Source organism: Thamnophis sirtalis, unplaced genomic scaffold, assembly GCF_051295495.1.
Source record: "Thamnophis sirtalis isolate CommonGarterSnake01/CBP01778 unplaced genomic scaffold, rThaSir2_p1.2 scaffold_1, whole genome shotgun sequence".
Taxonomy (NCBI): domain Eukaryota; kingdom Metazoa; phylum Chordata; class Lepidosauria; order Squamata; family Natricidae; genus Thamnophis; species Thamnophis sirtalis.
In genome coordinates, this window is record NW_028261381.1 from 152,489,365 (window position 1) to 152,517,182 (window position 27,818).

At 38.9% G+C, this 27,818-nt stretch overlaps 2 protein-coding genes across 5 annotated transcripts in view; one reads left to right on the top strand and one right to left on the bottom strand.

Annotated features, from left to right (window-relative positions):
- Positions 1-4,633, bottom strand: part of EXOC5 (exocyst complex component 5) — a 30,970-nt gene extending 26,337 nt beyond the window's left edge. Inside the window, exon 1 of one of the 3 annotated variants that reach the window (XM_014063717.2) lies at positions 4,342-4,633. In XM_014063717.2, coding sequence (XP_013919192.2) covers positions 4,342-4,449 — 108 coding nt within the window. In that variant the 5' untranslated portion in view covers positions 4,450-4,633. Of the gene's footprint in view, positions 1-2,690; positions 3,826-4,191; positions 4,302-4,341 lie in introns of those variants that run through there. The other 2 variants (XM_014063719.2, XM_014063718.2) reach the window with 2 other exon arrangements.
- Positions 4,537-16,362, top strand: AP5M1 (adaptor related protein complex 5 subunit mu 1). 2 transcript variants are annotated; one of them, XM_014063720.2, is made up of 9 exons: positions 4,537-4,675; positions 5,376-5,687; positions 8,016-8,661; positions 10,425-10,652; positions 11,375-11,514; positions 14,085-14,170; positions 15,383-15,498; positions 15,700-15,796; positions 16,042-16,362. In XM_014063720.2, exons 2-9 carry the CDS (start codon positions 5,620-5,622, stop codon positions 16,122-16,124), a joined length of 1,464 nt encoding a protein of 487 aa, XP_013919195.2. In that variant the 5' UTR covers positions 4,537-4,675; positions 5,376-5,619; the 3' UTR covers positions 16,125-16,362. The 2 variants fall into 2 exon arrangements, with proteins under 2 accessions (XP_013919195.2, XP_087584184.1); XM_087728058.1 differs by lacking the exon at positions 4,537-4,675 and adding an exon at positions 4,713-4,845.
- Positions 16,363-27,818: the final 11,456 nt, after the last annotated feature.

The window sequence follows — 27,818 nt, forward strand, 5'->3', positions numbered from 1 at the left end:
CTGTATTTTTGATTTTTTAGATTTAATTCAAATTTTAAAATTTAAGTATACAGAATGCAATAGTTATACAGACCTATTGATAGAACACTTTAATGACAGCTATTAATTAACAGGTTTAAATTAAAAAAATATTACAACACGGGTACTAATTTTATTTCAGAAAAAAAGACAAGCAGATTTTATTTTTTAAATCTAACATTAAAATCTAATTTATTGGGAGGTACAGGGCTTTAAAAAAACACTAAGAAAAACAAGCTTTTCCAAATCAGAAGTATTTTGAGATTGATCACATTTAGGATTCTAAAACACCACTGAACATTTAATCTCTTGTTCAGAGAGCAAAGGCTGTCTTTGACTTAACTCATGTAAATTAACTTGTAGGGTGAAAACCAGTAAGGTTACATTCTTTTCCTCTAATCTGGAAAGTTGTTGAACTTGAACTTCCAAAGTATTCTACCGGAAGTGGTATGGGACTCTATTACATTGAAATGTTTGAAGCTAGAGAACAAGCTAATTAACTCAACACTAGATACTATGGATTACCTTTCTCCAACTGCCTCATTTCTGGACAAAGATAGTATGGCAGAAGTTATTGATGTTTTGGTGGCCTCTTAATTGGAATTTTGTAATATGTAAACTTTTTTTTTGAAGGTTTACTTACACAAAATGAAATAGTACTGTACTAACTGGTATTTCTAGATTTCCACAAAGATCTCTCACCAGTATAAAATAGATCTGATAAATTGAAAAGCCTGCTATCTGCATGCTGCATCTACAAATAAACATTGGAAATCTTCGTGAGAAAGAAGACTAGGAAAAGGACTTTCCCACTTGAAATCTTCAAAAAGTATTACATTTGTTCCATAAAACAATGTTATGGTGATCAATCTTAATTCACTTTCAATGCAATGTGGTGGTGGTGGTTTAAAAAAAAGGGCTGGCCATTTCAACAGGTTTTAAAACACGGCTGTATAGCTTGCTAGATTTTATGAATTCCCTATTATCAATTCTTGGCTACTTCTTCTGGAATATTGATTCTTTAGATTTTACTGTGTCATCCTGAAATATTTCCAGCAGTCCTGTATATAATAATTAGGTTTTAAGTGAGGGTTATTTTAACCATGCCTTTTTGAATAATGTGGCTGGTTCACACATAATACTAAGAAATACTAAAACAAAGAAATCCTGGGTCATGCTAAAAAAAAATCAGGTATTACATGAATTCATCCAATGAATTCAATGTAACTTACTTTCCAGTAAATTAGATGCAGCAAGAGGGTAGATTGTGACTTTTCAATGAAGGAACAATTATATTTTATTTAAAAAATATTCTGGAGACGCATTTTGACTTGTCCATGTTTCAGCATGAGGAAAGATTGTAGATTAATTTTCAATTGAGGCTTCATTTTCCAGGGCATGCCTCCTTCCATATATATATATATGTGTGTGTGTGTGTGTGTGTGTGTGTGTGTGTGTGTGTGTGTGTGTGTGTGTGTGTGTTTTTATTTGTGCTGATAAATAAATAAAGGGAGACTAGTATAGATCTATTTCAAGCTATTTAGCTCTCATCAGCTAGCCATACCCTTACTGGGATTTGAACCTGGGCTATATTGCACACTAGGCACACTAGGCAGAGATCTTAGCCAAAAAATCTAATATAATATATATATATATATATATATATATATATATATATATATATATATATATATATATATATATATATATATATATATATATATATATATATATATATATATATATATATATATATAAATGTATCATTTATATACCATACTAACATCATTCTGACCCTCACTCCATTTGTTTTATAGGAGCCAATAAGACCTTTAATTTAAATATTGATCTGTTACTCCCTTAGTAGCTATGATTTTAATGAATGCTTCTCAGTTCAAAATGCCACAGCTGTGGATTGCTAAAATGCTGTCACAAAATCAGAAAAGCTGATGGAGGTGGAATATTTAATTATCAATATTACTGTGCAAGCTTTTCCTCTCTTAAGAATACCAATTGTAAACAAAATGGAGTTTTGCAGGGAGAAACATTATAGGAAGTTTATTAAAAACAGGATTACTGTTAAACTATCCTTTCATCCATCTCCCATTCTACTGTACAACTTTGAAATCTTTTTTCAAATTCATTCCCATTCCGAATTTTATTGCAAATCATTGTTTACAAAATAATCTTGCCTTGAACAGTTGTATGACAAGGTGAGAAACAATTTATTTATTCCAAATGATTTTATGCTACAATAATCTGACTCTAAGTGGTTTACAATCAAAATATAATACAGTGAACAAAAATACCCAAAGTATCAAAATATCTAAAATAATTTAGGGGAGAACTCCTGCACAGAATGTTTACATCTCCAGGTACCTTTTGTTACACCTATAAAGGAGTGAGGACTCTACTGAAACCCAAGAAGTCTCAGGCAAGGATACTTCATCTTCACTCACCTAGGGTCAAGTAATACATGTCGTATATTCTCAATCATGTCACAATTGTCTTATTAAAGGCACACCAACATTTAATAGCATGAACTAGGACTAGGTCCCCAGCAATCCAGCTGTCTAATTCTTAAGTGTGATCAGGAGACTGGAAGAAGGGACTGGTCTCAAATTTCCCAATCCCTCACCCTTGGAACAGTTTGCCCCATTGCCTGCAATTACCTCTCTCTGATTACCACTGTCCTGATGGTCTTCTTCAGACATCTCCACTCCAATCACACTGGGGAAGTTTTAAGCATTAAGAACCTCCAGTAGCTCCTATTACCTCCTACTCTTCCACAATTCCACCCTTCTCATTACTTTCCTACCCTGCCATTTGCTCCTTTTCTGGGCAGCAGTTTAAGTGACTGCCCACATTTTTCTCATTTGCTCCACTTTCACCTTGGCAATGGTTAGTGACTGCCTATCATCCTGTACTCCCTCAGAGGTCTTCTACTACCACCCCCTTCAATCTCTATCATCTCCACCTTTTTTTCCTTCCTCCTACTCCCTTTCCCTTCCTCTTTCTGCAGGTGACTACTTCTCTCCTTCACCTCTCATGGTCTGGGGGAGGGGTGGGTCTACCTTCACCTCTTCCTACTCAATACATTTCTTTTTCCTCCCACACTGCCCTCCTCAATCTTCACTTTTCTTGTGTCCCCCCCCCCAAAAAAAAACCTGTTTTCTAGGGGTTTTTTTTCCCTCCTCCTTTTCTCCCACCGATCTTGCACAGCCAACACTTCTTAAACATCTGGCTCTGATTCTCTCGTCTCCCACCCGCTGGCACAATCTCAAGCAATGCACGCCCTCGGATACCCCCTTCTTCAAGGGAACTAAACTCCAAAGACTCCTCCAGTTCCAACTTTCCACGTTCTTCATCCCTCATTTTCTCCTTCCGCTACGCTTGCTTCTTCCTTTCCTCCGGGCCTCTTCGGCTCCGAGTGGCTCCCGTCGACGTCGCCCTCTCTTTTTGCCCATTGTGCCGGTCATCTCAGCTCTGCCTCTTCGGTCAACCATCCTCGGGAATCTGATGGCGGCCTGCCTGGGCTTCCGCCTTCTCTTCCGGTCTCCAGTCAAGCATCCATTGAGATCTCCGGTGGCTGCTGGAATGAGCTCTGCGGCCTTCGCCGATTCGCCGTCCGGGATAAATTTGTGGGTTGGTGGAAATCGACCGCCTGTTTTTCCACGCCGCAGCCGCTCGGGGTTTTTCCAGCATGACTTCGGCAACCTCCGTGGCTCCGTCCCTCCAGCCTGGACCGGGTGGTTCTCTTAGGTCTCGTCCTGCCTCTTCTGTTTCCACCGATTCTCTTTCATCACCTTCAATTTACACAACATCTCTCTCTCTCTCTCTCTCTCTCTCGCCCTGCAGCCTTCCAAACCCCGAGATGGCCCATTCTTACCCTTGCCAAAGGCACTTTCCCCTCCTTTTCCAGCAAAGGCACATCTCTCCCCTTTTTCCTTTCCTCTCCCAAACGCTTCGCCCCACCAACTCCCCCCACGCCCACCCCCGAGGCTTCCATGCCTGGGCAGCGCCAGCAGCCCACAGAAAGAGACGTTACATAGGCGGGGAGGTGTGAGCCAGAGGCACCCTCACTATTGAAGGCGGGGAGGTCCATATACACACACTCACGCCGGTACAGGATTTAGCTCTCCCGTGTCAACTTTTCTCCCACACGCGACTTACCGGCCGCCGCCCTCCTCCGGAGGCAATCCCTCACACCCGCCATCTGCCCCCCGGGCGAGGGCCGCCGGCTTATCTCTGGGGCCATCTCTCCTGTTCCCGCATCAGGAAAAGAAAAGGAGGGCGGGCGCCTCACCCCCCGCCAATATTTACCTCAAAGAGCTCGGGTGTGACCGCGGCCAGAGCGCTGCCGTCGCTGTCTCTCTCGCGAACCCGTCCCCTCAGGCCGGCCACCCGGCGCCCAGCCCAGGCCTCCTCCATTGTCTCTCCCCGCAGCGAGGTTGCTCCAGCTGCCGCGTTCGCCGCTCCCGCGGCGGCGGCAACTTCCAACTCCTCCTCCTTCGGAAACCAACCATAGGCCCCCCAAGCGGCCACCGGTGCTGCTCGGCTCGCAGCCGCGGTGAGGCCTGCAAGGTGGCTCCGCCCAGGCGCCTCAGTCAGCTGCTGCTGTCGCTGCCACCACCGCTGTCGTCTCCTCGGCCCTTCGGTGCGGCTACCCTCCGCTCATTTCGGGGGAGGGGGAGGGAGAGACCCGGCGAAGAGATCGGCGCTGGGACCGAAGGCCTCCTCAAACCGTCACCCAGAGAAGGGACGGGTGGCGGAAGCGCTCCTGGTTGAGGGGGGACCGAGTTACAGCGGGAGGAGGCCGCGCACTCTGTAAAAGGGGGCTCTGCTCGGCGCCGTTGAGGCCTGTTGTCTCACCGGGTTTAAAGGAAGCGATTTCCTGTTATAAGGGAAAGGCGTTTTCGGAGCAAGGACTCTAGGGACACAATGCAGCTCGTTGGCTTAGGTCAGGAGACTTTCTCCTATAAGAAGGAGAGAAGACACTGACTAGGGAAGAGGCTTTGTGTGCTGCAAGAGAATCTGCCTTTCCCGCTAGGAGAGGCCTTTTCCTCTCAGTGGAACAATACACTACTGTACATGGAAGGGAAGCTGGGCTTCTTCCTAATTTGGAGGCTCTGCCCTGCTATAAGGGCCAGGTTGGGTGGGGATCCTCTTTCTAGAACTGGGCTTTTCAAATTGGGAAGCCCTGTAGAAGGAACTGCTGACCTACAAAACTGGGGTGTTTGTTGGGGGTGTAACGCCATGCATAGAATGGGTCTGGGTCTGATTTGGGCGGAGGGGGCCTTGTTTCCTTTTGAAAGCCTGTTCAATACATTTAAGATTCCCTAATCTCTCTCCCCTAGATTTTTGTGCTGAGTGTAATTAACGAGAGAAGTGGGTCTAATAAGTGCCCTGATGGTGTGTTTGTGGAAAGGGAGTTTGGTGGAGAATGAAAGAATCCAATCCTCCCATGCAGAAGCAAGTTGCACCATTGGAAATTAGAACGAAGAATTTATGAGCCACATCAAACAATGCCCAGAACTGGAAGTTTCTTGGCAGTAAAGGTATCATGGACAAAGTGATCTTCCAGTCTGCTTATTATCAGTGATGGCTCTGAGAGGACTATGGCTCATCAGTCATGAGCAAGAGGCACAAAGCACTGTGTTGTTTTCCAGGTAATATGGTATATTTGTCTGGTCCAAGTCTGTATAACATACATTTCTTTTACTGCAAATATTGGCACCTTATGTTGATTTTTCTATCATTTTCTGTCTATACTTTAAAGCAAAACTCATGTGAATTGAGCTAAGGGATAGTGAGCATCCTGCAGTCTTTGGGAGAGAATCTATAATTTAGCACAGCATATGTTTGCATGCAGACAGTCTCAGTTTTTGATACCCTAGCTTTGGCATCAAGCAAGTAATGAGAATGAACTGGCTGCTACCACACAGAGAGATGCTCTCAGAATATACAAGTGTAGGTTAAAGTGGACCAACAGCCATTTTACAACTTCTTTCCTTCATAACCTTGTGCAATCCAAATTTACTTTGAGTTTCCAATATAAAATAAAAACTCTGAAGATGTCTCAATAGAATGCAGTATTCTCTGTTATAGAACCACCCCGGGAAATTATATGCTGACATTTTTATCATATACGTTGGGACACGGATGTCAAACTCACAGCTTCATGTCGTCACATGACATATCACAATGTTTTTTCCCTTTGTGGAGCTGAGGTGGGTGTGGCCTGTGCATGAGGCATCCAGCCTGTGGGTTGCCAGTTTGACACTCCTGAGCTAGGAGGACATTGGAGGAAATGCCATTTCTGATATATAGGTTTAAGCTTGTTTTAGAGCTTTTTTCATTCTTTCCAAGGCTCACTGATAGCTGTAATTCCAAAAGACTGGAATCTCTCACAGAACTGTCTGTACATTATTAATCTACAGCGCCTATGATTTTTTTGAAAGCGTAGAAATTAACATTGGGAACAGAGGAAACCTTAGATCTTTGGTCTGTCTAGCCCATTGTTATTTATGAAGAGCAATGGCTCTTAAACTTTATTGGAGAAGTGGAGTGGAGGATTGTGAATTGTAACCAGAATTAAATTTATGGTTAATTCTGGTTACATAAGCATAAAATCTTAAATCCTTTCTGTATGAGTCATTATCTCTGTAGAAATATTATGATATTGCAGGCCTACTTGCAGCTTGTACTAGAGATGAGTGGAGACTATGGATTTCCATAACAAATGAGTTGTTCAGCCTTAACCCAATAATTGCTGTCCTCTCCTATAACAAAGACTGGAGAGAAGGCCAGAATAAGTTTCATATCCAAGCTGCAAATAACTGGTAGCCACTAGATAGCAGTAAGGAGAATCAGAAATATAAGCTTTGAAAAAAAAGTTTAAATAAAAAGGAAACATTCATACCATTGCAGAATGGAAAAACTTGTTTATATCTAAACAAGAATATACTCTGCCACCCATAAGCCCTTAGTTATTTCATGTGAATGCTGCAAGAGTTGAAATGAAAAACATAAAGACTATATACTGTTCCCCAAAAATCTACGTAAACTGTGATGGTGATTGTTTAGGTATAGCAGTAATTGTACTCTGCAGTGTAGACTCAGGAACACTTCAGGCATCCTTCAGTCAAACTGGGAATTAGAAATAACAAATAGACATCTTCCACCATGCCAAGTTCAAATACCAACTCAACATATTACCAATTATTCCCTTTTGTTCATTCCTACTATACTAAAGTTACACTGTCAACTTGACATTTTTGAATTAGATTAATTGGGGGGGGGGGGATTCTTGATTCTGACAAAGAAGTCTTTTAGAAATAATTATTGTACAACATGGTAGTTAAATCCATTTATTAAAAAATACATTTTTCTGCTCTCCTGGTGATATTACAAGTGTTTGATATTTCCTTCACACTGAATAATGAAATAATTAACTACAGGGCTAATCATTAAGGAGAGATACCAGTGCAGCCAATGATAGTCAACCATTCTGAACAGAGAGATACAAAACATTGTTTCTCAGATAGTTAGGCTGGCAAATAATGCAAGCATTGTGTCTTTACCATTAGCATATCTTGTTGGTAACAGAACTATGAAGAGTCAAGTCTCTGAGTTCCTCAGTTAAGATAAGGCATCTCTGCAATCACTAATGGAGATACATTTGAGGTATGAGTGCTTGTTCAAGTGAAATGAGAGCTGAATACATGAATATAAGAACATAAAAGATGCAAAAAAAGTTTATTGTGTCACTGCATAAAATGCTTATTTTTTAACCTGAAATATGCTAGAGCCCGTTTATGATTTGGACAGGATTTTAGCAAATTAGCTCCAGCATCAACCTGATATATTTCAAGTTTTATATATGTGGAATAATAACAGATTGATGTGATCTTTTGTACCTGATTCCAGATTTGTGCAAGCAAGATGACAGTAGAGAATGCTAATATTTCTGCTGTACTTCTATTTCTATATTGCAGACGTTACCCCACAGTTGAAAAGCGAGCACAGTTTTTCAATGGGCCAAGTTATGTGCCAATACCAGAAGATGGTCCTTTCCTTAAAGCATTACTTTTGGAATTGAGGCTGATAGATGAAGGTCAACACTTTGTGGAGTGCAGAGATGGCTGTTCCAGAATCAACAAGACCTCAGTCTATACACTGCAGGTTGAAAGGAAGGATCTCTGGCCTGTGGTAGCTTTCCGGAAGAGTGGATTGATTTATGTTGGCCTCCCTTTAGTTGAACAGTCCCTTATGCCACGGCCACCTCTCTTCAGTATCAGTGGAATCTCTCAGGCTTTTGACTTCTTGTCAGGTCTCCTGGCTTTTATGAACTCTAATCAGAAGAGTGAAGCAGAGAGGAGTGCCAAAGTTGCCCAACTTCCAAGTTTGGTTATGCAGGCCTGTCCTCTGGGCACTCCACTAGATGCAAATTTAAATGGTTCATTGGAAAACAGTCACGTTGCTGTAAATAGTCACACTCAGAAACCACCAGCTTGGAGAACCAACACATACAAGGGAAAGCCTCAAGTTAATATCTGTATCATTGAAAAAGTCAAATCTGTCCAGTATGACCAAAGGGATGTGGCAGACATGTGGCAAGTTTATGGAACTATAACATGCAAGGTGAGAGGATTCCTATTGCAAATCTCTATAACCTATTTGACACATGGATGCATCTGGAAAAGCAACAGTTCAGCTCATCTTGGTGTGTAGAGAAGCTGAACTTAATATTTTTAATGCTTCAGCATGCCAAAGGAAAGATACTGGGGGATGAGGAGGGGGAGGGTAGTCTCGGTTCATTCTGGTAAATTAAAACAGAATGAAAATCTCACCTTACAATTATGATCTTGCTGGTAACAGCACAAGCTCTAAAAATTTTAACAATTTTACATTGATTTTTATTTATTTACCAAATGTATATATTTCAGTATACAATGTTTCAAATGCAGTACACACACACACACACTCACTCACTCAAAATAGCCTTATGAAATTGGTCAAATTGAGTATCAGTAACACATTTCTGACATATTATATACTCCTATAAATAGACATGGAAGAGTTGGAAGAGAGAAAAAGCAAAAAGGGTAAACTTCTCTAAATCTGATTTGCCTGTGTACATTTGGAAGTCCAATTATGGTTAATTTAAAAAATATATTGATATAGTGTTTGATTGGAGTAGAAGCACTGACAATGTAATCCAATCTGCATACTGCAAAATAAGTGCTATTTTTTTCATTGTGTCATACTTAAAAAATTAGATTGCAATTTGAGTGTATTTGACAACTCAATAGAGATTTGAACCTTTAATTTCTAGATAAGAAATGGAGTAATTTACAGTGTAAATGATGAAGTCCAGGTTGGAAGACATATTTAGATGTTATCTATTTACATATATGCTTTTACAAAAAGGTAAAATGTTATAATAAAGAACAATAATCCTATGCCATAATATGCATGTTGGATTATATAAATCATTTACCACCAATTTCTATTAAAAGAATCTATAGATGTTGGCAAAAACAGAACTCTTGCTTGATGTTTTGAAGGCTGTTGCTAATCAGAGTACATTATTGTGGTTGAATAAATCACCATACTTTGTATAAGGCAACATTTATAAAATTGAGGGTTGTAATGAATTTACTTTAAACATCAGTTCTTTGCTGTGCTTATATTTTGTAAGAAAATAATTTCAAAATTCAGTTCTGATTTGAAAACTAAAAAGATTCATTTAGCTACAGAAAAGATATTTGTCCACTCCTTACTCTAAGCAAGAAAAAAGTTGAGTTTTTCTCTTTCCACAAGATAGTACATGATTTATTGTAGGAAGTGTATTAAATTCAGTTCTGGTCGCCATGATTTAGAAAAGATGTGGAGACTGGAAAGAGTGCAGAGAAGAGCAACAAAGATGATTAGGGGACTGGAGACTAAAATATATGAAGAAAGGTTGCAGGAACTGGGTATGTTTAGTTTAAGAGAAAGAAAGACTAGGGGAGACACGATAGCAGTGTTCCAATATCTCAGGGGCTGCCACAAAGAAGAGGGAGTCAAACTATTCTCCAAGGCACCTGAGGGTAGAACAAGAAGCAATGGGTGGAAACTAATCAAGGAGAGAAGCAACTTAGAACTGAGGAGAAATTTCCTGACAGTTAGAACAATTAATCAGTGGAACAGCTTGCCTCCAGAAGTTGTGAATGCCCCAACACTGCAAGTCTTTAAGAAGATGTTGGATAGCCATCTGTCTGAAAAGGTATAGGGTTTCCTGCCTAGGCAGGGGGTTGGACTAGAAGATCTCTAAGGTCCCTTCCAACTCTGCTATTGTATTGTATTGTAAATTAGGCTGTTCACCAGTAAATTCCTATTCTCCTATGTTTTTGTGTTTGAAGTGTGATATAGAAGGCACTGCTCCCAATGTGACTGTTGGTTTGAACCTCCCTGCCAATGGTTCTCCTCTCCAAGATATTTTGGTCCACCCCTGTGTAACATCCCTTGATTCTGCTATTCTGACCTCCAGTAGTGTTGATGCAATGGATGACTCAGCTTTCAGTGGACCTTACAAATTCCCTCTGATACCGCCTTCAGATCTGTTTAATCTCTGCTTTTACACTTCCCAGGTAAGTTTTCAAGATTTGTAATAGACCAATCAGGAATAACAACAACAAATGTTTATCAAAGGCTTCTAATATCAAACTAGAAAAAAACAGTTTAGGTACACTCATTAAACATATTGAAGTAACAGTGCCCATATAAATTTATTATGAAAAAAAAGAACTTTTAATGAGTAATGTTCTAACATGTGAGTTGATTTTTACCTAATTTTCATCTCTAAAAGACAAGGCAGCCCCAGTATCTTCCTTGGCAATAGCTTGGCTTCTCAACATGACAGATGATCCCTTCTCAACTATGTGATTCTGAAAGGAATTTTCAAGTTAGCAATGGCCCTCCAGCTCATTACATGCTTTGTATGGTGTTAGGAGAGCTTTTGGCCTTCATCCTAGAAATATTTCTAGCACCCTGCTGATCAGTGGTTTAGAGAATCTAGCTTGCAAATGAGTTGTTAATTCCTATTTTCCATTAGAATTAAGCACTCTCTGCCTAATTATCTTACTGTTTAGCAATCACAGAGTTTATATCTGACATCTGGAAGCTGTCATCCTATTTTAATTTATTTTATTTTATTTTAGAATGTGCACCCTTATCACATACTTCCAAAAGAAGCCTAAGGGTAGCTTTACAACATACTAAAAATGGAAACCAACAATTTATAGAATACATTAAATGATTTTAATTTAGAAATATAACAAATTCAGCTATTTATCTCTACATCCCCAACCAGGTACCTGTTCCACCTATTTTGGGATTTTATCAATTGAAAGAAGAAGAATCACAGTGGAAGTTCACAATTCACTTGAAACTTCATGAAAGTATGAAAAATACTTTTGAATACTGCAAAGCTTATATTCCCTTTTTTAATAGGTAAGAATAATCATTCCCCCACTCAAATCAACAAAGCAAATACTTATTTTGTTGTTTGGAGAATATTTGAAAAACCTCCATTTATAGAAAAATAATTTGGCCAGCGTAGTTGAGTGTACTACTTCAAGAAGGTAGGAACCATTTTATTGGTCTGCCAGAAACCTGGTATAGCCTATTGGGTTTTTAGAGGATGCTTAGGGAGGTTTCTGACTATTTATCTACTCAGGCCTTAGTTTCCTCTTGGAGTCACAGGGTGACTGGAGTCTGGGATCAGATTACACCTTGTGGTATTTTCCTGCCTGTGAAGCCTTCTGGTTTTCAGTGGATCTCTGAGAGATGAAGCAACAGAGCACCGCTAGAGGAAGATGAAGGACGCATATGACTGAACACAGATAATGGCCTTTATTAAGGATGACATTATGACAATAAGTGGCAAAATGCCAGTATTTTTCCTCTCATCCTTCCTCTGCATTTCGCCACTCCATGGCCCTGTTAAAGGTAACCTGCTCTAAACCTTAAATAGGACCATTGGAAGACAAAAAAAAAGCCAGGACCATGGGGAGAGACAAATGATTCAGAAAATCATCTGAAGGGCTATTGTGACAATTTTTTTCCAAGACATCTGGCAAATTCATTTAGATTCACTCTGAACTGGACTCCAACTGTTGATTAATCATCTGGTTATGTGGGAATATTTTTCTTCTGAAAAAGTGGACAGGCTCCTTAGGCCTGAGGATGTAAATTCAGTAGATCCTTCTTTGGTTGGTTAAAGCATTCTTTAGAGAGCCATGGTGGCACAGTGGAATACAGTCTTGCAGCTAATTCTGCCAACTGCCAGGAGTTCGATTCTGACCGCCTCAAGGTTGGCTTCAGCCTTCCATCCTTCTTAGGTCAGTAAAATGAGGACCCAGATTGCTTGGGGCAATATGCTGACTCTGTAAGCTTAGAGAGGGCTGTAAAAGCACTATGAAGTGGTATATAAGTCTTAAGTGCTAATTAGTTGGGTCTGAATAGTGGTGAATTCATTCTTGGTTGAAGGGATGAATTTGCCTGAATAGTGGTCCATCCCTTCCTCAAGAAGACATTCCTTGATCAAATAGTAGTGGATAATTTCTGAATTGTCCCATGACTTTCCTTTTTGGGAAATGTTGAAAAGCAGTCAACCAGCAGCTTCACAAGCCTCTTGAGGAAACAGAGTATAGGGATCTCTTTCAATTGACTTTCAAGTTGACTAAGCACAGTATCGAGATGACATTGATTATGCTTGTAGATGACCAGTGATGGAATCAAAAGGTGGGTAGTACATATATTCTGTGTCTTCCTTAATCTCTCAGCAGCCTTTAATTCTATTAGTCATGGTATACTTCTGTACAGACTCAGGCTTATGAGCAGGAAACATAGTGTTTCGATGATTTTCCTTCAATGCAGTTCTGGTTGGCATTTATACAGGGAGAGCTCTAGCTCTTGATCCTTTCTTTGTGGTATATCCCAGGACTCCATTCCCTCCCCACTTTTGTTTTAACATCTACCTGAGATTACCAGATACCAACACGGGATGAGGTAGCAATATGCTGATTACAGCCAATTATATCTCTCAGTGCTTGATGTCCAAGTGATGTTACTGAGGTTCTGACTCAGAATCTGGAAACTAAGGGGTTTAGATGAGAGGAACATACCCAAGCCCCACCCTAGCAAAATCAAGTCTCTTTGCTCTGATTTCTGTAGAGCTTACAGTTGCGTGATTTTTTTTTACTGTTTCTACTTTTTCTAGTTTCTGTAGGGGGCACCATAATCTATTTCTGTAGTGCACCCATGGCTCCCAGCTCTGGGCTTTCAGTGCAATACAGGACAGTAAGCAGGCATCTGAGCATTTCAAAGGGCAGGCGAATTATTAGGAGTAAAACAAAAGTCCAGTGGGTAAAACGGAGTAGCCTTGTTTCCAACCAAAAAACACAGTCATGGTCATGTGATTTCCCACTTAGCAACCGCTTTGCTTAGTAGCGGCATTGCCAGTTCCATTTAGGAGCATTCAGCAAGGCTACATGTACAGATATAATACAACACAGTTAACTTGAATACTGAAATAGTACATGAAGCTTTGAAAAAGAAGGTCAAAATGGGCGTTCAGGAAATACCTAAATGAATGAATCGTGTGATTGAATTTTAGAAATAGTTCAGTGAATTACAAAATTGCAAGGTACTTTATTGTAAGTTTTCTCTATTGCAATCATTTCAAATCCCAAAACCATGACTTTAATGTGGAATTTATTTATTTACCAGCCTTCCAGAAAAATTGACACATTCTGGATGTAAGGTTTTTACATCCCACAGTTACCCCCAGAAACATGTCCATTGCTGAGAATTCTGGAAGTTGAAATCCATATATCTGCAGGGCACCAAGAGTGGGAATAACTGATATGTTGTTGATTCGGGTCAGATATAATTCATAGAAAAGGGATGTGGTGTTTTCTTTGTTGTTCAGAAATTACTCAAAATTGCTTTGTTAAATAATAAAGTCATGTAGAGTCCCTTTCTGCAACAAGTAATAATGCTTTGCTCTCGATTCTTAGAGGTCCTATTACTCACTTGGAATACAAACTCAGCTACGGCCAACTTGAGGTATCAAAAGAGAAAAGCTTGCTGATTTGGTTCATAGGTAAGTTAAAAATATTTGGCCTCATCTGATCCAAGGAAAGGCTCAGTTTTGTTTGGAAACATCCTGCAGGCTGCTTTGTTTACTAATGGACGAAGAAATTTATTTTGTGTTGTGCTTTATCATTTAATTCCTGACAATCTCAAATAAAGTGGGGAAAATTCCTACCCAAAGGCTGCTAGAAGCTCTGTATTGACAATATACAGCAGCTTCCCATGTTTCTAAAAGTATCCTACAGAGAATTCCAAAGATAGATTCTTTCACTTAGGCCTTTACTTGTCTTCTCCCTCTGGAAGGAAATTAAGTTGCTTTATAAAGAGCCTTACCATCTTTCCAGAATTTTTTTCCAAAGTAGCAGATGAGATTAAAAGGCATGAACAACCTTTTATTTGCAGCTAAAGGTGTACTTTGGCGAGGCTTCATAACCACGGAATACATGTCAGTGTTGTTGTATCTTCAGTTGACAGGCCAAATATTTTGGCCCATGGAGATAGGATCAATACAAAAAAAAAACAACCCTTATAAGGTTTAGCAAACTTATTTTTGTCCAAAATTTCAACTGTGCAAACTTAGAAGGCTCTGAAAGCTACCAAAAAGTGGGAATTCTATTATCCATTTCTGAAAATTTACTATTTAGAATTTTTCAAAAACCTTAATGGCACCTGGATTTTTTTTTCTTTGTTATTTTGGCAGCTGTCTACCTTTTCCATGAACATCCTTGAAAGCCAGAATTGTTTTGGCTTTTTTATTCTGCTATATTTTGCACACTTTCCTACTTTTTCTGAGTTAGACTCCCAATACCAAAAGTGAATCTGACCAAAAATTACACTGCCCCCGTCTCGAATGGTATGACTGTTGTGTTTTAAATTATGCATTGCTATGCTTTATTTTTTTAAACTTTTTGTCTGTATCCCCCTTCCCTGGTTCGAGTTGTGAGCCGCCCTGAGTCCCCTTAGGGGGAAAAGTGCGGCATATAAATACAATAAACTGAACTGAACTGAACTGAACTGAAGTACATTGTGATAAGATGTATTCTGAATGGTAAAATGATCCTTCTCCACATACTGCTTTGGTTGTTGACTTTCCCCCACCTCTGTTTTATAAAGGACCAACATATTTGTTTATCTAATTAGTTTATCCTATAGAAGAAATGCCATATAAATATTAAATAGTCCCTGTGGAATATTTCAAGCTCTCTTTTTTTTTACTCTAAAGGGCAAAAATTTCCCAAATCACTGGAAATTTCTCTTACTGGGAGTGTTGCTTTTGGTCCAACAAATCGGGATCAGCCAGTAGATGCTGTTTGTACTGGAAATACTGCATATGTCAAAGTAAGTTGTGATATTTAAGAGAAAATGGGGAAAACAAGATCTTAGCTATCTGGCTTTGCAGTCAGTGGAAAATGGTATCTGTGTGCTCAGAGGATGGAAGTTCCTAAGAATCTTTTCAAGAGATCTCATTTTCAGAATCAGAAATGAGAGTCACTGCATCTCTTTCTCAGTGGGTTGTTTTTTTTGCTTGATTATCTTTAGCTTTATTTTAAAATCTTGGATTTCACACTTACTGGATGTTACACAGACCAACATTCCATCCAAGTCTTTTCATCAGGCAAAGCAAAGATCAATACAGGTGAGCATATTACATCTTTGGCAATTTAAATTGAAGAAAAGACATTTAACTTCCAGATATTTATATCTGTTTGTTGTGTATTGGTCTGAAAATTTGAGTTTTTAATGGAGCATGTTAGAATATTCTGTCCCTTTGTCTTATGTCTTATGAAAGCATTGCTTTTTAAATTAAAAAAATAAATGTATTTTGTACATTAAGATATAATCAATCTAAGAACTTACTTTCTCAATTTCTTTGAATTTTAGCTCGTGAGGTACTTTCATCAGATTATTACATCTGGAATTCCAAAGCTCCAGCACCTGTTATATATAGAACTTTACTTTTCTAATTTTTCTATTCAGTTTTGTACTAGGAAAAAATATATTGCCCAAGTATTTTACATCAGTTCAAAGCTTCTGTTTGAGGTAAAACAAAATATTAAATGATCATTTATCTATTATTTAAAATGTCTAAAGTTTTTCTGTGAGTGTACTATTAGAGATGTTGCATAATATATAACTCTTAGGCAATCAAACTTACCCAGTGCCAAATAGATTACTTGTAAATTAAAATCTTTGTTTTGGGTATTGTTGATTTTACTGTCACATTTCTCAACCTTAACTAAGTTGCTGGACATCATTTCTTTACATTGCTGGCCTTCAGAAATGTTTTGAAGAAACAGAAATTTAGAAGTATCTCTGACTATATACATACTGAAAAGTATTTTGCCTTTTACATTGAGCAACCACAGTCTTTTTCTATCAAGTTAGATGTACTCCAGATGCATTGGATATATGAGTTTAAACTCTACAAAATATTCTTGAATTTGTATACATAAGTTGCCAGCTTTCTTTGCTGCTTTTATTTCTGGGTGGGGCAGCAATTTATGCTGACAGCTACTTCACTCCTTATGTCCTTATACTGACATAAAAATCATTGGTATACTAGTTTCACAGACAATTTTTAAAACTATAGTTTTCAATCAGAAGTAGCTGAATTTATTCATGTGATTTGTATTCCATATAAATAGAGCAATCAAGACAACTTACAATATAAACCATATATACAAACCACATATACATATACATATACATATACATATACATACACATACACATACACATACACATACACATACACATACACATACACATACACATACACATACACATACACATACACATACACATACACATACACATACACATACACATACACATACACATACACATACACATACACATACACATACACATACACATACACATACACATACACATACACATACACATACACATACACATACACATACACATACACATACACATATATATATATATATATATATATATATATATATATATATATATATATATACACAACACATAAAGGGAAAGATTGAAGGTAAGCGAGGTCCAGGTAGAAGAACACCACGGCTTCAAAATCTAAGGAACTGGTTTGGACAAGACTCAGCAGCACTTTTTCGTGCAGCTGTTGATAAAAATAGGATCGCCAACGTCAGATGAAGAGTGTGGTTAAAATAATTTTTAAAACCCAGATTTAAGGTGTGTCCTAACTATTTTCTTAAAAGTTAAATAGTGCAAGTACAGTTCCTATGGAAGTTCATTCCATAATATCATATACGGATGACAAAGGAAACAACCTTCTGTATCAGAAAAGTAGACCTTCAAAAAGAAGAATGTGTTCAAAATGTTTGCGTGAACATAATGATATCCAGACACTTCTTTAACACTGTTAGTCATTTGTCTGTTAAAGAATAAAACAGAATAAGCTCTTGATGTAGGACAAAAGAATTATTTTTCAAAAGAAACTACTGCTGTGTTATACATAAAAACTACTGTTCCGATTAAGCTTGGGCAGGAAATCAGAGCTGAAATCGACATCTTTTAATTAAATTAATTTCAATATTAATGTTATGAGTTCATAGTAAAATGAGTTAAGATCAAGAAACCTATGTTCTGATCCAGGCCATTTGTGAACAATGGCATTTCAGTCCTATATCACTGCCTTGTTATCTCCAGTCTGCTACCCAGCAGGTAGATGATTGTCCTCCAAAAATGTGAAGTTGGCCACATAAAGGCTCAGTGTTATAATTTAACTCTGTAGTTACACTGATAATGGCAGCTCCTGGTTCAATGAGATAAATATTGAATATGAAACAAGGCTACAGTGGAAGGGAGAAAATACCAATTATTGCTTTTATCACATGAGAAATTAAAAGGTTCATCTAGAACACACACACACACATACAAGTAAGGCACTTCAACATAGTGGCTGCTGCAAATCCCTCCAAGTAAATGGGGAAAAAAGAAATATATTGATATGGTCCAAAATGAAAATGTGCCATCAATAAATATTGGTTGAAGTTGTGTCTTCTGAAAGAAAATCTGCAAGTCTGCAAATCTTATTCTGAACTATTTTATCAAAGTGGACAAGCCAGTATTGACTAAAAACAGCAGGAAGAAGTGAAGAAAATTCATCCCTTTGTGTCCTTTTCTTTTATGAATTGTTTAGACCAGAGGTGTCAAACTCAAGGCCCGGGGGCCGGATCTGGCACACGGGGTACTTAGATCTGGCCCCCGGGACCACCCTGGAAACAGTGAAGGGCTAGCCCGTGGTGCTTCTACCAGTGAAAACAAGCTCCTGAGCTCCATTTTCCAACATCACAGCCTCCTGAAACCCTCTGCCAGTGAAAACGGAGCTCGGGAGGGCTGCGCACTTGGGCCACCACAAGTGCCCCCAACAGTAGTGACATTGAGCTAGCCACATCCACCCTAGCCATGCCCACCTCAGCCTCCCGAGGTCAAACATAACACTGATGTGTCCCTCAATGAAATCGCGTTTGACACCTCCAGTTTAGACACAATAGTTTTTCCCAAATCTCAATAACTGCCATCTGTGCCATCACTGGCGGTTTTTCTAGACATCACTCTTCGGTTAAAACTACATTCCAAGGCAGCAAAATACCTTACAGAAGAACATGGATGAAATAGCTGTGATGGGCAGTCAGAAATGATGGTATCCAGCCTCCCACGTTCTCTCAACTAACATATTAACAGCAACATGTCCATATCATTGTTCTGAAAAACAAGAAACTGACAACGTTCCTATATATTTTGGGTTTCCTCACCTCACTATATTCTTCAGTGTAATTTTGTTTGTTTTTTCAAATTTGTTTATGGAACCTTACAAAAAAACTGATACACACCAGGAACAATTCTTAAAACCTAGACTGCTAAAAAAGAGGAATGCCTTTCCTAACTAGCATTAATATATTCATTAAGTTGATCCTGTTTTGAAATAAGCCAAGGGCCCCAGATGTGACATACGAATTCTGGAGTTGTTTTTTTTAAAAAAACTGATATCTTTCTGAAGACAGGAAATTGAGGTGTAGTGAATTATCAGAAAATGAACAAGCCTCCACAAAGTTATTAGAAAAAGCCTTGGGAACCTGGAGAATAGCACAAAAGAAAGACAAATGGTTTTTTTCTCAAATCATAAGATATAATGACACAAATTTTGTTTCGCAATATGCTAGGTGATAAATAATATTAGTGTTTGTATGTAATGGAACATTTTTAAAACTATGATAATTTTTAAAAAAATACCCCAGGTTGAGATAGTAATCTAATAGTTGGTTAAACGTAATAAAACATAGCTTGATTAACACGAACCATGCTGCTTAGCTGAAATTGTTTGGCCAAACTTCTAAAAAGACAACCGGGGTGAACTGAAATTAAAAAATCTGTCTTTCTCAAAGATAACATCTAGGAGATACCACCTGTGCAGATGTTAGTTGCTTCTTGAAAGAAGGAGGGAGTGCGGCACATAGGCAGACAAACATGTGTACTCCAACCTAATCCTTTGTTGTGCATAGATTCACCTACTGCATGTTACATTCAGCTAATTTATGTAAAGAGATATATTTGATTCTGGATTGAAACACTGGAGTTCATGTAAGCTTTTCCTCATTATAAGAATTCTCAGTTATAGCCTAGCTCAGTGATGGCTAACCTTTACTGGACTGAGTGCCCAAAGTGTGCGCCCATGTGCAAATGCATACCCATGCACCAATGTGCGTCTGTGCACCCGAACCCCCAAACTGCAATGCGCACATGGCCCCCATGCATGCACCCCCCTGCAGGCATCCCTTCCCCACAGATGCACACATCCCTCCCCACATGCACCCCATGCATGCGCACACAGCCCCCTGCAAGGACCCCACACATACATACACACACACTGGCCCCCATACATATGCAGCAGAGACCCACCGACTATCTGGCCGGCAGGAGGCACTCGTGCATGTGTTGCAGAGCTTAACTGGAGCAGCGGCTCACATGCCCACACAGAGGGCGCTGCATACCACCTGTGGCATGTGTGTGCCATAGGTTCGCCATCAAGGGCTTAGTTTCTGTAGTTAGCTACTATAGTTTTCTGGAGAGAGAACGGTGCACAAAAGACTCATCAGATAAAGGGAGAGGTTTCCTAATTATGAGAGTACATTCAAGCAAATGTTTCCTTCTGCATTCTGAAATGGGAGAGCTGAACCTTTGGGTGGCTCTCAGTTCTGAAAACAATGGCAGATTAATAATAATGCCCTTATACAGGAGATAGCTAATGGTCAAAACAGACACAATATAAGATATATTTCTCTCTTAAGATAGTGCTCAGGAAAAAAATTAAAGGCAGTGATGAAAAAATAGAATTGGATGAGGACAGATGATGGGTTGATATGGTTTCTCCTATTCATTGTTCACAAAACTAGGAATGGGCCTAATAACTATAGAAGTAGGTCACCTAGTTTAGTGACTGACTCCTGTAGCAACGATTCACAATTATGACAGTGATGAAAAAGTAGTGTGCTAATCCTTGCATTTACAGCCTTTGCAGGGCTGAAAGTTAAAGTCAAATCATAAAATCCCGATGTTTCACTTAGTGACTGCTTTGCTTAGCTAAACAAGAACTACCTGTATTATGACTTGGCTCTCTGTGGAGCTAATAATTTCCAGCAGGAAACTATTTCAAAAGTTAAATTACTCCATATAAATGTCATTACCATAATCTAGACTCTCTTGCCCACAGCTGCTTCAGTTCTTTTTAATTATTACATCAGAGCAGGGGTGCCAAACTCGTAGCCCAGGGCCTGGATTCATCACATGCTGGCCACGCCCATGCCCAGTTTAGCAAAGAGGGGGTGGGAAGTTGCAATATGTCACGTGACAATGCTGTGACGATGGAGTTTGACACCCCTGCATTAGAGTTACATTCATTTCTGTTTGGGCTCAAATGTGAAGTGTTTTTACATTTCATTTCAGCATCTCCCTATATCACTATTTTAAACTATTTCTTGACTGCCTAGGGCTTTTCTTCTCTCATGGACCTATGAAAGAGGCTTCCCAGGCATTCTTTCCTCCCTAAGAGAATTACCTTTACTAGTACACCTTGGCAAAATACTTCTATTATGAATCTCTGAGTTCACATGTTGTCCTAAGCTACAGTATAGTTCAGTGATGGCGAACCTTTTTTGGCTCCCGTGCCAAAAGCGGGGAGAGTGCGGGGGGGGGGGTCGTGCGCCGGCGTGCCATACCCATAATGCTATGCGTGTGACAGCAAATAACACCTCCCCACACACTTTTTGCGTGGTTTTTTTTGCCCTCCCCAGGCTCCAGAGGCTTTCTAGGAGCCTGGGGAGGGCAAAAATACCCTCCCCTGCCCACCCTGATGCCCTCTGGAGGCCTCAGGAGCTTCCCTGAAGGCTCCGGAGGGCGAAAAATGGGGAACCCGGAAGTTTGGGAATTGTAACTTCCGGTTTGTGCCATGGGTTCACCATCACGCGTATAGTTGCTTTCATTTTGGCTTCCCTTGTGTGAAAATTCAGTAACAGTGTGCTGAAAACGATGGTTTGTTTCTTCGTGTGGATTGAACCCAGCCCCTGTGAGTTATTTCACAGGTCACAGATTGTGATTTGCATGCAACACAGTATCCACTGTTTAGTATGCTGAACCATGTATGCAATTGGCTGGGAAGCAGAAGAGATACTTGCTTCAAGCAGTAATACTATTAGAACATTTGAGTGTCTGAAAGTGACGTTAATATTATGAGCATTTATCAACGTCACCATTCCATCATTATCTAATGGAATATACGTCCCCAGCTTCTGGTGTTTCCTGACTTTTTCTTTTCTTTTTCCTTCTCTGTCCAATATTCAATTAAAATTCACAGAGAAGGAGCTTATTCTCTAATATCTAATGACTTCATCAAATAGTATCAGTCTCACTTGCCATCCTGCCCATTAATTAGATACTGTTTTAAAATAATCATTTCATCATTCAGATCTTCGCGAAACACAACATCCAAGAAAAATAATCTCTGGAAGTCTAAGGGAAGAAGAGTTCTAACCAAAATAAGGTCGGCAAATGACATTTTTCAGTGATTTAATGTCGGAGTTAATGTCATAGCCCTCAATAATTCTCCCCACTGCCCATGCCACTCTCCCTTAGTTGGTAGCATGTGAAAATTGACCTTGAAAATAATTTCTTATCAAGGGTTTTCTGCATGGAAGGTACCTCACTGTTTTGCTGTTATCCATAGAACCTCCTTTGCTATAAACGATTGAAAGTTGGGAACGAATAAACAGCTGTGTCAAGCCTGCAGCCATATTCCTTTTGGATCTTTGGCCTGCCACACTTTTCTATTATTCTACTATGCCTTTTCTATTGTGGGAAAATGGGAGGGGGGATTGTACGAAGTTAGATGCTATGTAGCCAAAACAAAATTCCTTCTAGAAAGCCAAGGTCATCCTTTGTCTCTGCACCTCTGTACCTGACCGGAACTGGATGGATGGAACTGCCAGCATGGCAGTGGGAGATTGGACCATGTGATGGACTTGTGGGTGTGGGCGCAAGATCTTGAACTTTGAATTGGGTGGGGAAAACCAGGAAGCCTTCAGATTCGGGTTTTCCCAGATGTGCCAACATGGCTCTCTTAATAAATTGGAACTTTGAGCAATACTTTACCTTGGACTCTGATTTAATTTTGGATGCTATTTGGAACCCTAACAAGCTGATCTTCAGGAAAAGGCAGAAGAAAGTAGAAGACGCCTGGTTGGATGACACCACCCAGAGGGAAATTCTGACATTTTGTTTGCGGGAGTGTGTGTACCAGGGGGGTGGGGGGTGGAGGAATATCCAGGACCCTCGTTAGGGAGGTCCCATCATATTGCAGGACAATGCTAGCTATGCCTGTATGTATTCCTTGCAAATCAGTTGGTCATCCCTAGGCTGCTTTTGATTCTGTCTAGAAACCTATCTTTTCGAGATAATTTCTTTCACAAAACAAAAAGAAAGGGAGGGGGGAAGACAAAAGTCTGTTGCCCGTTTGGTAGGTGACCTGTTTAATGTTTTCTCTGTGTCTGGGAACTCCTTAGTGTAATTACCGACCTTTGAACTCCCCAACTAATCCTGAGCTGTTTTGTATTCCTGACTCATCTTGAAGGCTGGACCTTTCTTTTCTTCCAACTCCGCTGCCACAATTAAAGAAGAAACAGCTGCATTTCAAAGGGATTCCAATTCCAGAAGCTTAATCGTGATTGACATGTTCTTATTCTAAGCTATAAGAAACTCTAAGAGTCCTCTCTTGGGTTAAAACTTCAATCATTTTCTAAAAAATTATCTCAATATGGATTTTGTTCATTTTCCTTTAGCCATTCTTTGCCTTTATTTTTTTTATACACATATACATAAAGATACTTTGCACTGGCAGTGAATATGAACTGCGGGAATAAGGGAGTCTCAACAGTTGTCAAGCATTTTCTAGAAACAGAAGTGGGTAAATTCTATTTAATGTCAAAAGTCTGCTTAGGATATCTGTCATATAGTATGGCATATATATGAATTTTCAAAAGGCAAAGTTCTTGAAATTGGCTGGCAATTGAGTAAGTTTGTCATGAAGCTTCAGATAAAACCAGTTATAAGAATTTACTTTTTTTAACCAATTAAAGAAATATAAAATATGATTCCAATTTAATAGTTCTTTAACAAAATAACAATAGTTATTCAAAATAACATTTTTTTTACTTTATAAACTGAGGAATGTTTACTTTAGAACAATGAATTTGATGATGTAGTTTCGAAGACAAGGCTAAGTAAGAAAAGTTTTTAATCTGAAAACATAAAATGGGTTTGAGCGTAACAATATTTCCAATACTGTGGAAATAATTAGGCTACTGATGTAGATAACGTAAATCTAGTAAAATGAAATACCTTACAAAATGGATGGCTAGCTTCCAAAAATCACTCAGTTCAGGTTAATGTTTACATTTATTTGGTCAATGAATCTACTAATTTGGGATTCATTAAAGGGATAAGTGTAGTTACCTGCCTTAATCCTTCCACATTGCCTCATGCTTTTTGATTCATCTAGTTCCAACTCAATCTTCCATCATGTAATTTCCCAGAATTGCTTCTACAATAATTCCATCACCACATTGTCTTCTCTGTAATGCCTACTACAGTATGCTATTAGTAAGAAAGATCTGATGGATTTTTAAATTTAATCAGATTCTTCAGCCTACTTTGTGTTGGGACTTCAGTTCCAGAAATTCTTTGGCAGCATAGTCTGGGGATTCTTTAAATCACTGTTCCAACACAGCAGAAGGACATAAAGAAATAAACCATGTCCATGTACCATTCAACAGGGACAATAAAAAGGCTAGGAAGAAACCAAAAAGATGAGAACACATCCTCTCCAGCAGCCAATACCCAGATAAGCAGGGATTAATACCAGGCAAACAATCAAGCAGAAAACAATGATCAAGGAGAAAACCACACCCCCACCAAAACTGCCAAGACTAGCTACTATATATAAACAAGGAGTAAACCCCAAACCTAACTTGCACTGGTGGTGTTACCTACTTGCTAATGAATATCTGCAAGCAAACAACCAAATTCAGAGAGTACCAAGGACTCCACAGAAGGATGCAGGCCTGAGAAAGATTAAATTAGATAATACTGTACTCAGAAAATAAGATGAGTGCTAGCAAGATGTAATGACCCTCAAAAGCCCACAGTGCATCTTGACAATACAGATGAGGCAGAAATCTGGAGTGACATTCATAATCAAGAATAATCCTTCTACATCTAAATTAGCTCCATTGATGTGAGACTCCTGCAGCTCCAAGTTAGTTCAGTAAAGACTCATGGGACATTTATGAAAAGAAAAAGAAATTGAATTCAACGAATAACACCCTTATCAGCATGAGTGCTTTGGATTCAATAAACATTGCTTATTTGTGTGTTTTTCCACACATTATTGAAATCCATGGAAAACAATACAAAGGAAGAAACATAAAATCACAGGAGTAGCTCCAGACCTGAGCATAATTGCTCAAGACCTGATTAATAAGCCAGGGGTCTCCAACCTTTTTTTATACCACTGGAATTTGTAATGTTGAAATACTATGTAATAGTATCTGATGGATTGAGGATGGGACAGTTAGATAAAGTCATTGATGCAAGGAACATTTGGGCGAACTCCAGGATACAAGGGAGGACAAGCAGAACTGTCTTACCTCTTGACTATGTGACAAGTCAAGAATTATAATCAATAATATCCAGTAGCCAACATGAACCTTCTAGAACACCATCAAGGGAGCCCAGATTATCTTTGTATCTGGCCAATAATCATCAAAAGAAGATGAGAAAGCAAAATGTAAGCACATATACATTTTCAGAGAACATTATTTCTTCATATTTCTAGATCACAGTTATAAAAATGCTTTAATGAACAATATAAAACACTTATCTATTTTTTTACTGTTTGACAAAAAGTATGCAAATCAAGGAACTCTATAGAATCTTTTTTAAGCCAAGTAGATCAGTAACAAAAAGTAGCAAAAATGATTTTTTTTTCTAGCTTCATGATAACATTTATATTGAAATAATATGAAATAAAATGGGTAGGTGTTTAAATAATTGAGTACTTAAGGCCATACAAAAGTTTGCAATTTCTCAGATAAGTGATGTTGGTAATTGGATAACAGATAGTCTGCCCAGAGCTGCTTGACATATACAATTAATAAATAAATAAAATAAGCATTTGCAGCATTGCAAATATTCTCTGCTAAGAACAAAATTCATTATTGGAACATACAAAAGCCTGTAGTCTTGCACAGATTTGTCTCAGAATGAATGATATCCCACATATTTTGGTTGTTCATGAGGGTGAGGAAATTGGCTTAAAGAATATGTATGTATGTATGTATGTATGTATGTATGTATGTATGTATGTATGTATGTATGTATTTATTTATTTATTTATTTACAGATTCAATATAATAAAATATAATCTTGACATATAGACATGCCTACTGTATGTATTCTAGAACACTGTAGGTTCTCCAAATAATCACTTACATTAAGTTAATTAATAAAGAAAGAAAATTAAGCAGCAGCATTTTTATTTCTTGTTGATTGGAACCAAGAAAGACCTTCACCATCAGGTATTTTCAGCAAGTCAGAATGGACATTATTTTCCTCACATAAGGTTCTTTTCCTTTGTACTCTTCCATTCTCTAGCCAAGAAAATCACATAGTGTAAGGTGGGATAACAGAAATCAGTGAAATAGACTTCAAAAGCAAAACATTAGAAAAATAGAGGAGGGACACCCTAAATCAGGGGTTGGCAACTTTAAACACTCAAAGAGCCACAAAGGTGCTAACTGGAAGCCCCCCATTCAATTCTGGAGCTAACCGGAAATCCTGTTCCCCCACCATAGGCTCCCCCTAGTGTGGTGTCCTTTTTCATCCACCTGTCCTAACCAAAATCCCTATCAATTGTGGAGCTGACCAGGGTTGAAAAGATTTGTCCCATCTCGGGGCCACTGTTCTCTCTCTGGACTTGAACTAGTCTTCCAGCACTGCAGAGTTAATCCTTTAGCCACAACTGCTACAGAGGGAAACTATTCTGAGATTTGCTGAGCCTCCCCAGATGTGAGATGTATCCTAATAATATAAGTGTAGCTTGTACAATGCATAGCATAGTTGAACCATCTGAAGCTACAGTAGACCGTCTATCAATGAGAGCAGAAAAGGGAGAAATGTTTCCACATTTCTCAAGTCGCACAGCCAAACATCTGCCAGGCTGTGCTGACCCCAAGGCTTGGAACAAGCCCCCACATTCAAAGCAGAAGAACATTTGAATGAATTAGAGGAAGATGTGGATTTAAGGGAGAGGGGGTTATGGGACAGCTGATATCTTACACACACAATCTCTGCATTCCATTTAAAGTGAGTTGGGTCAAGCTGTTTCTGCATTGCATTGTTTGGGGATTTTTTTAAAGCAAACATAATAAATGTGTAAATAATATGCTTCTCAAAAGCCTGAGTTTGGGCAAATAAAGTGCAGCCAACCCTATAGAATTGCCACTCTTGACACACCCAAACCACACTTAGACTGTTTCTAAACTACGGGGTGGGGGCCCCCATGCAGCTGCATAAAGCAAAATTAGGAATTGTTCTTGGCGAATATGGTAGAATTGTGGTTTAAATGGTCAGGTTTAGGACTGGCAAATTGATATGAAACATCTAAGTGATTTTTAGTTCATCGGGATCCCTAAGGCTGCTCAATAGATCTCCAACTGACCTGCTTGAGAAGGTTTGTTGGGATTATAAAACAAGCAACTGAATAGGAATCCTTTATAGCAGACCTCTCTGTAAGTCTGATAGCTAACAGGAAAGAGATAAAATCCAAACATTTAAAAAAAAAATCTAGGTAGGATTTTGAAGAGGAGTGTGGAAATTCCATTAGTAAATAAACAGGCTGTTAATGTTACGTTATAAAGTGCAGCTGGAACAATGTTGGATGTGCGGGGGAAAAAGAATATAAACAATAGATTCATAGTAGATTTGTCTCACCAGTCTCACAATCCACTCAGAGTTACTTAAGATCAGAAGCCACATACATTATTTATTTGTTTATTGTTTAATTATTTAATAAATTTATACGCCACCTATCTCTTTGT

Coding starts and splice junctions, on each gene's coding strand:
- AP5M1 (XM_014063720.2), top strand. CDS start 5,620: ATGGCTCTGAGAGGACTATGGCTCATCAGTCATGAGCAAGAGGCACAA. Junction 5,688..8,015: donor AGCACTGTGTTGTTTTCCAG/GTAATATGGTAT, acceptor TCTATATTGCAG/ACGTTACCCCACAGTTGAAA. Junction 14,171..15,382: donor CTTGCTGATTTGGTTCATAG/GTAAGTTAAAAA, acceptor TTTACTCTAAAG/GGCAAAAATTTCCCAAATCA.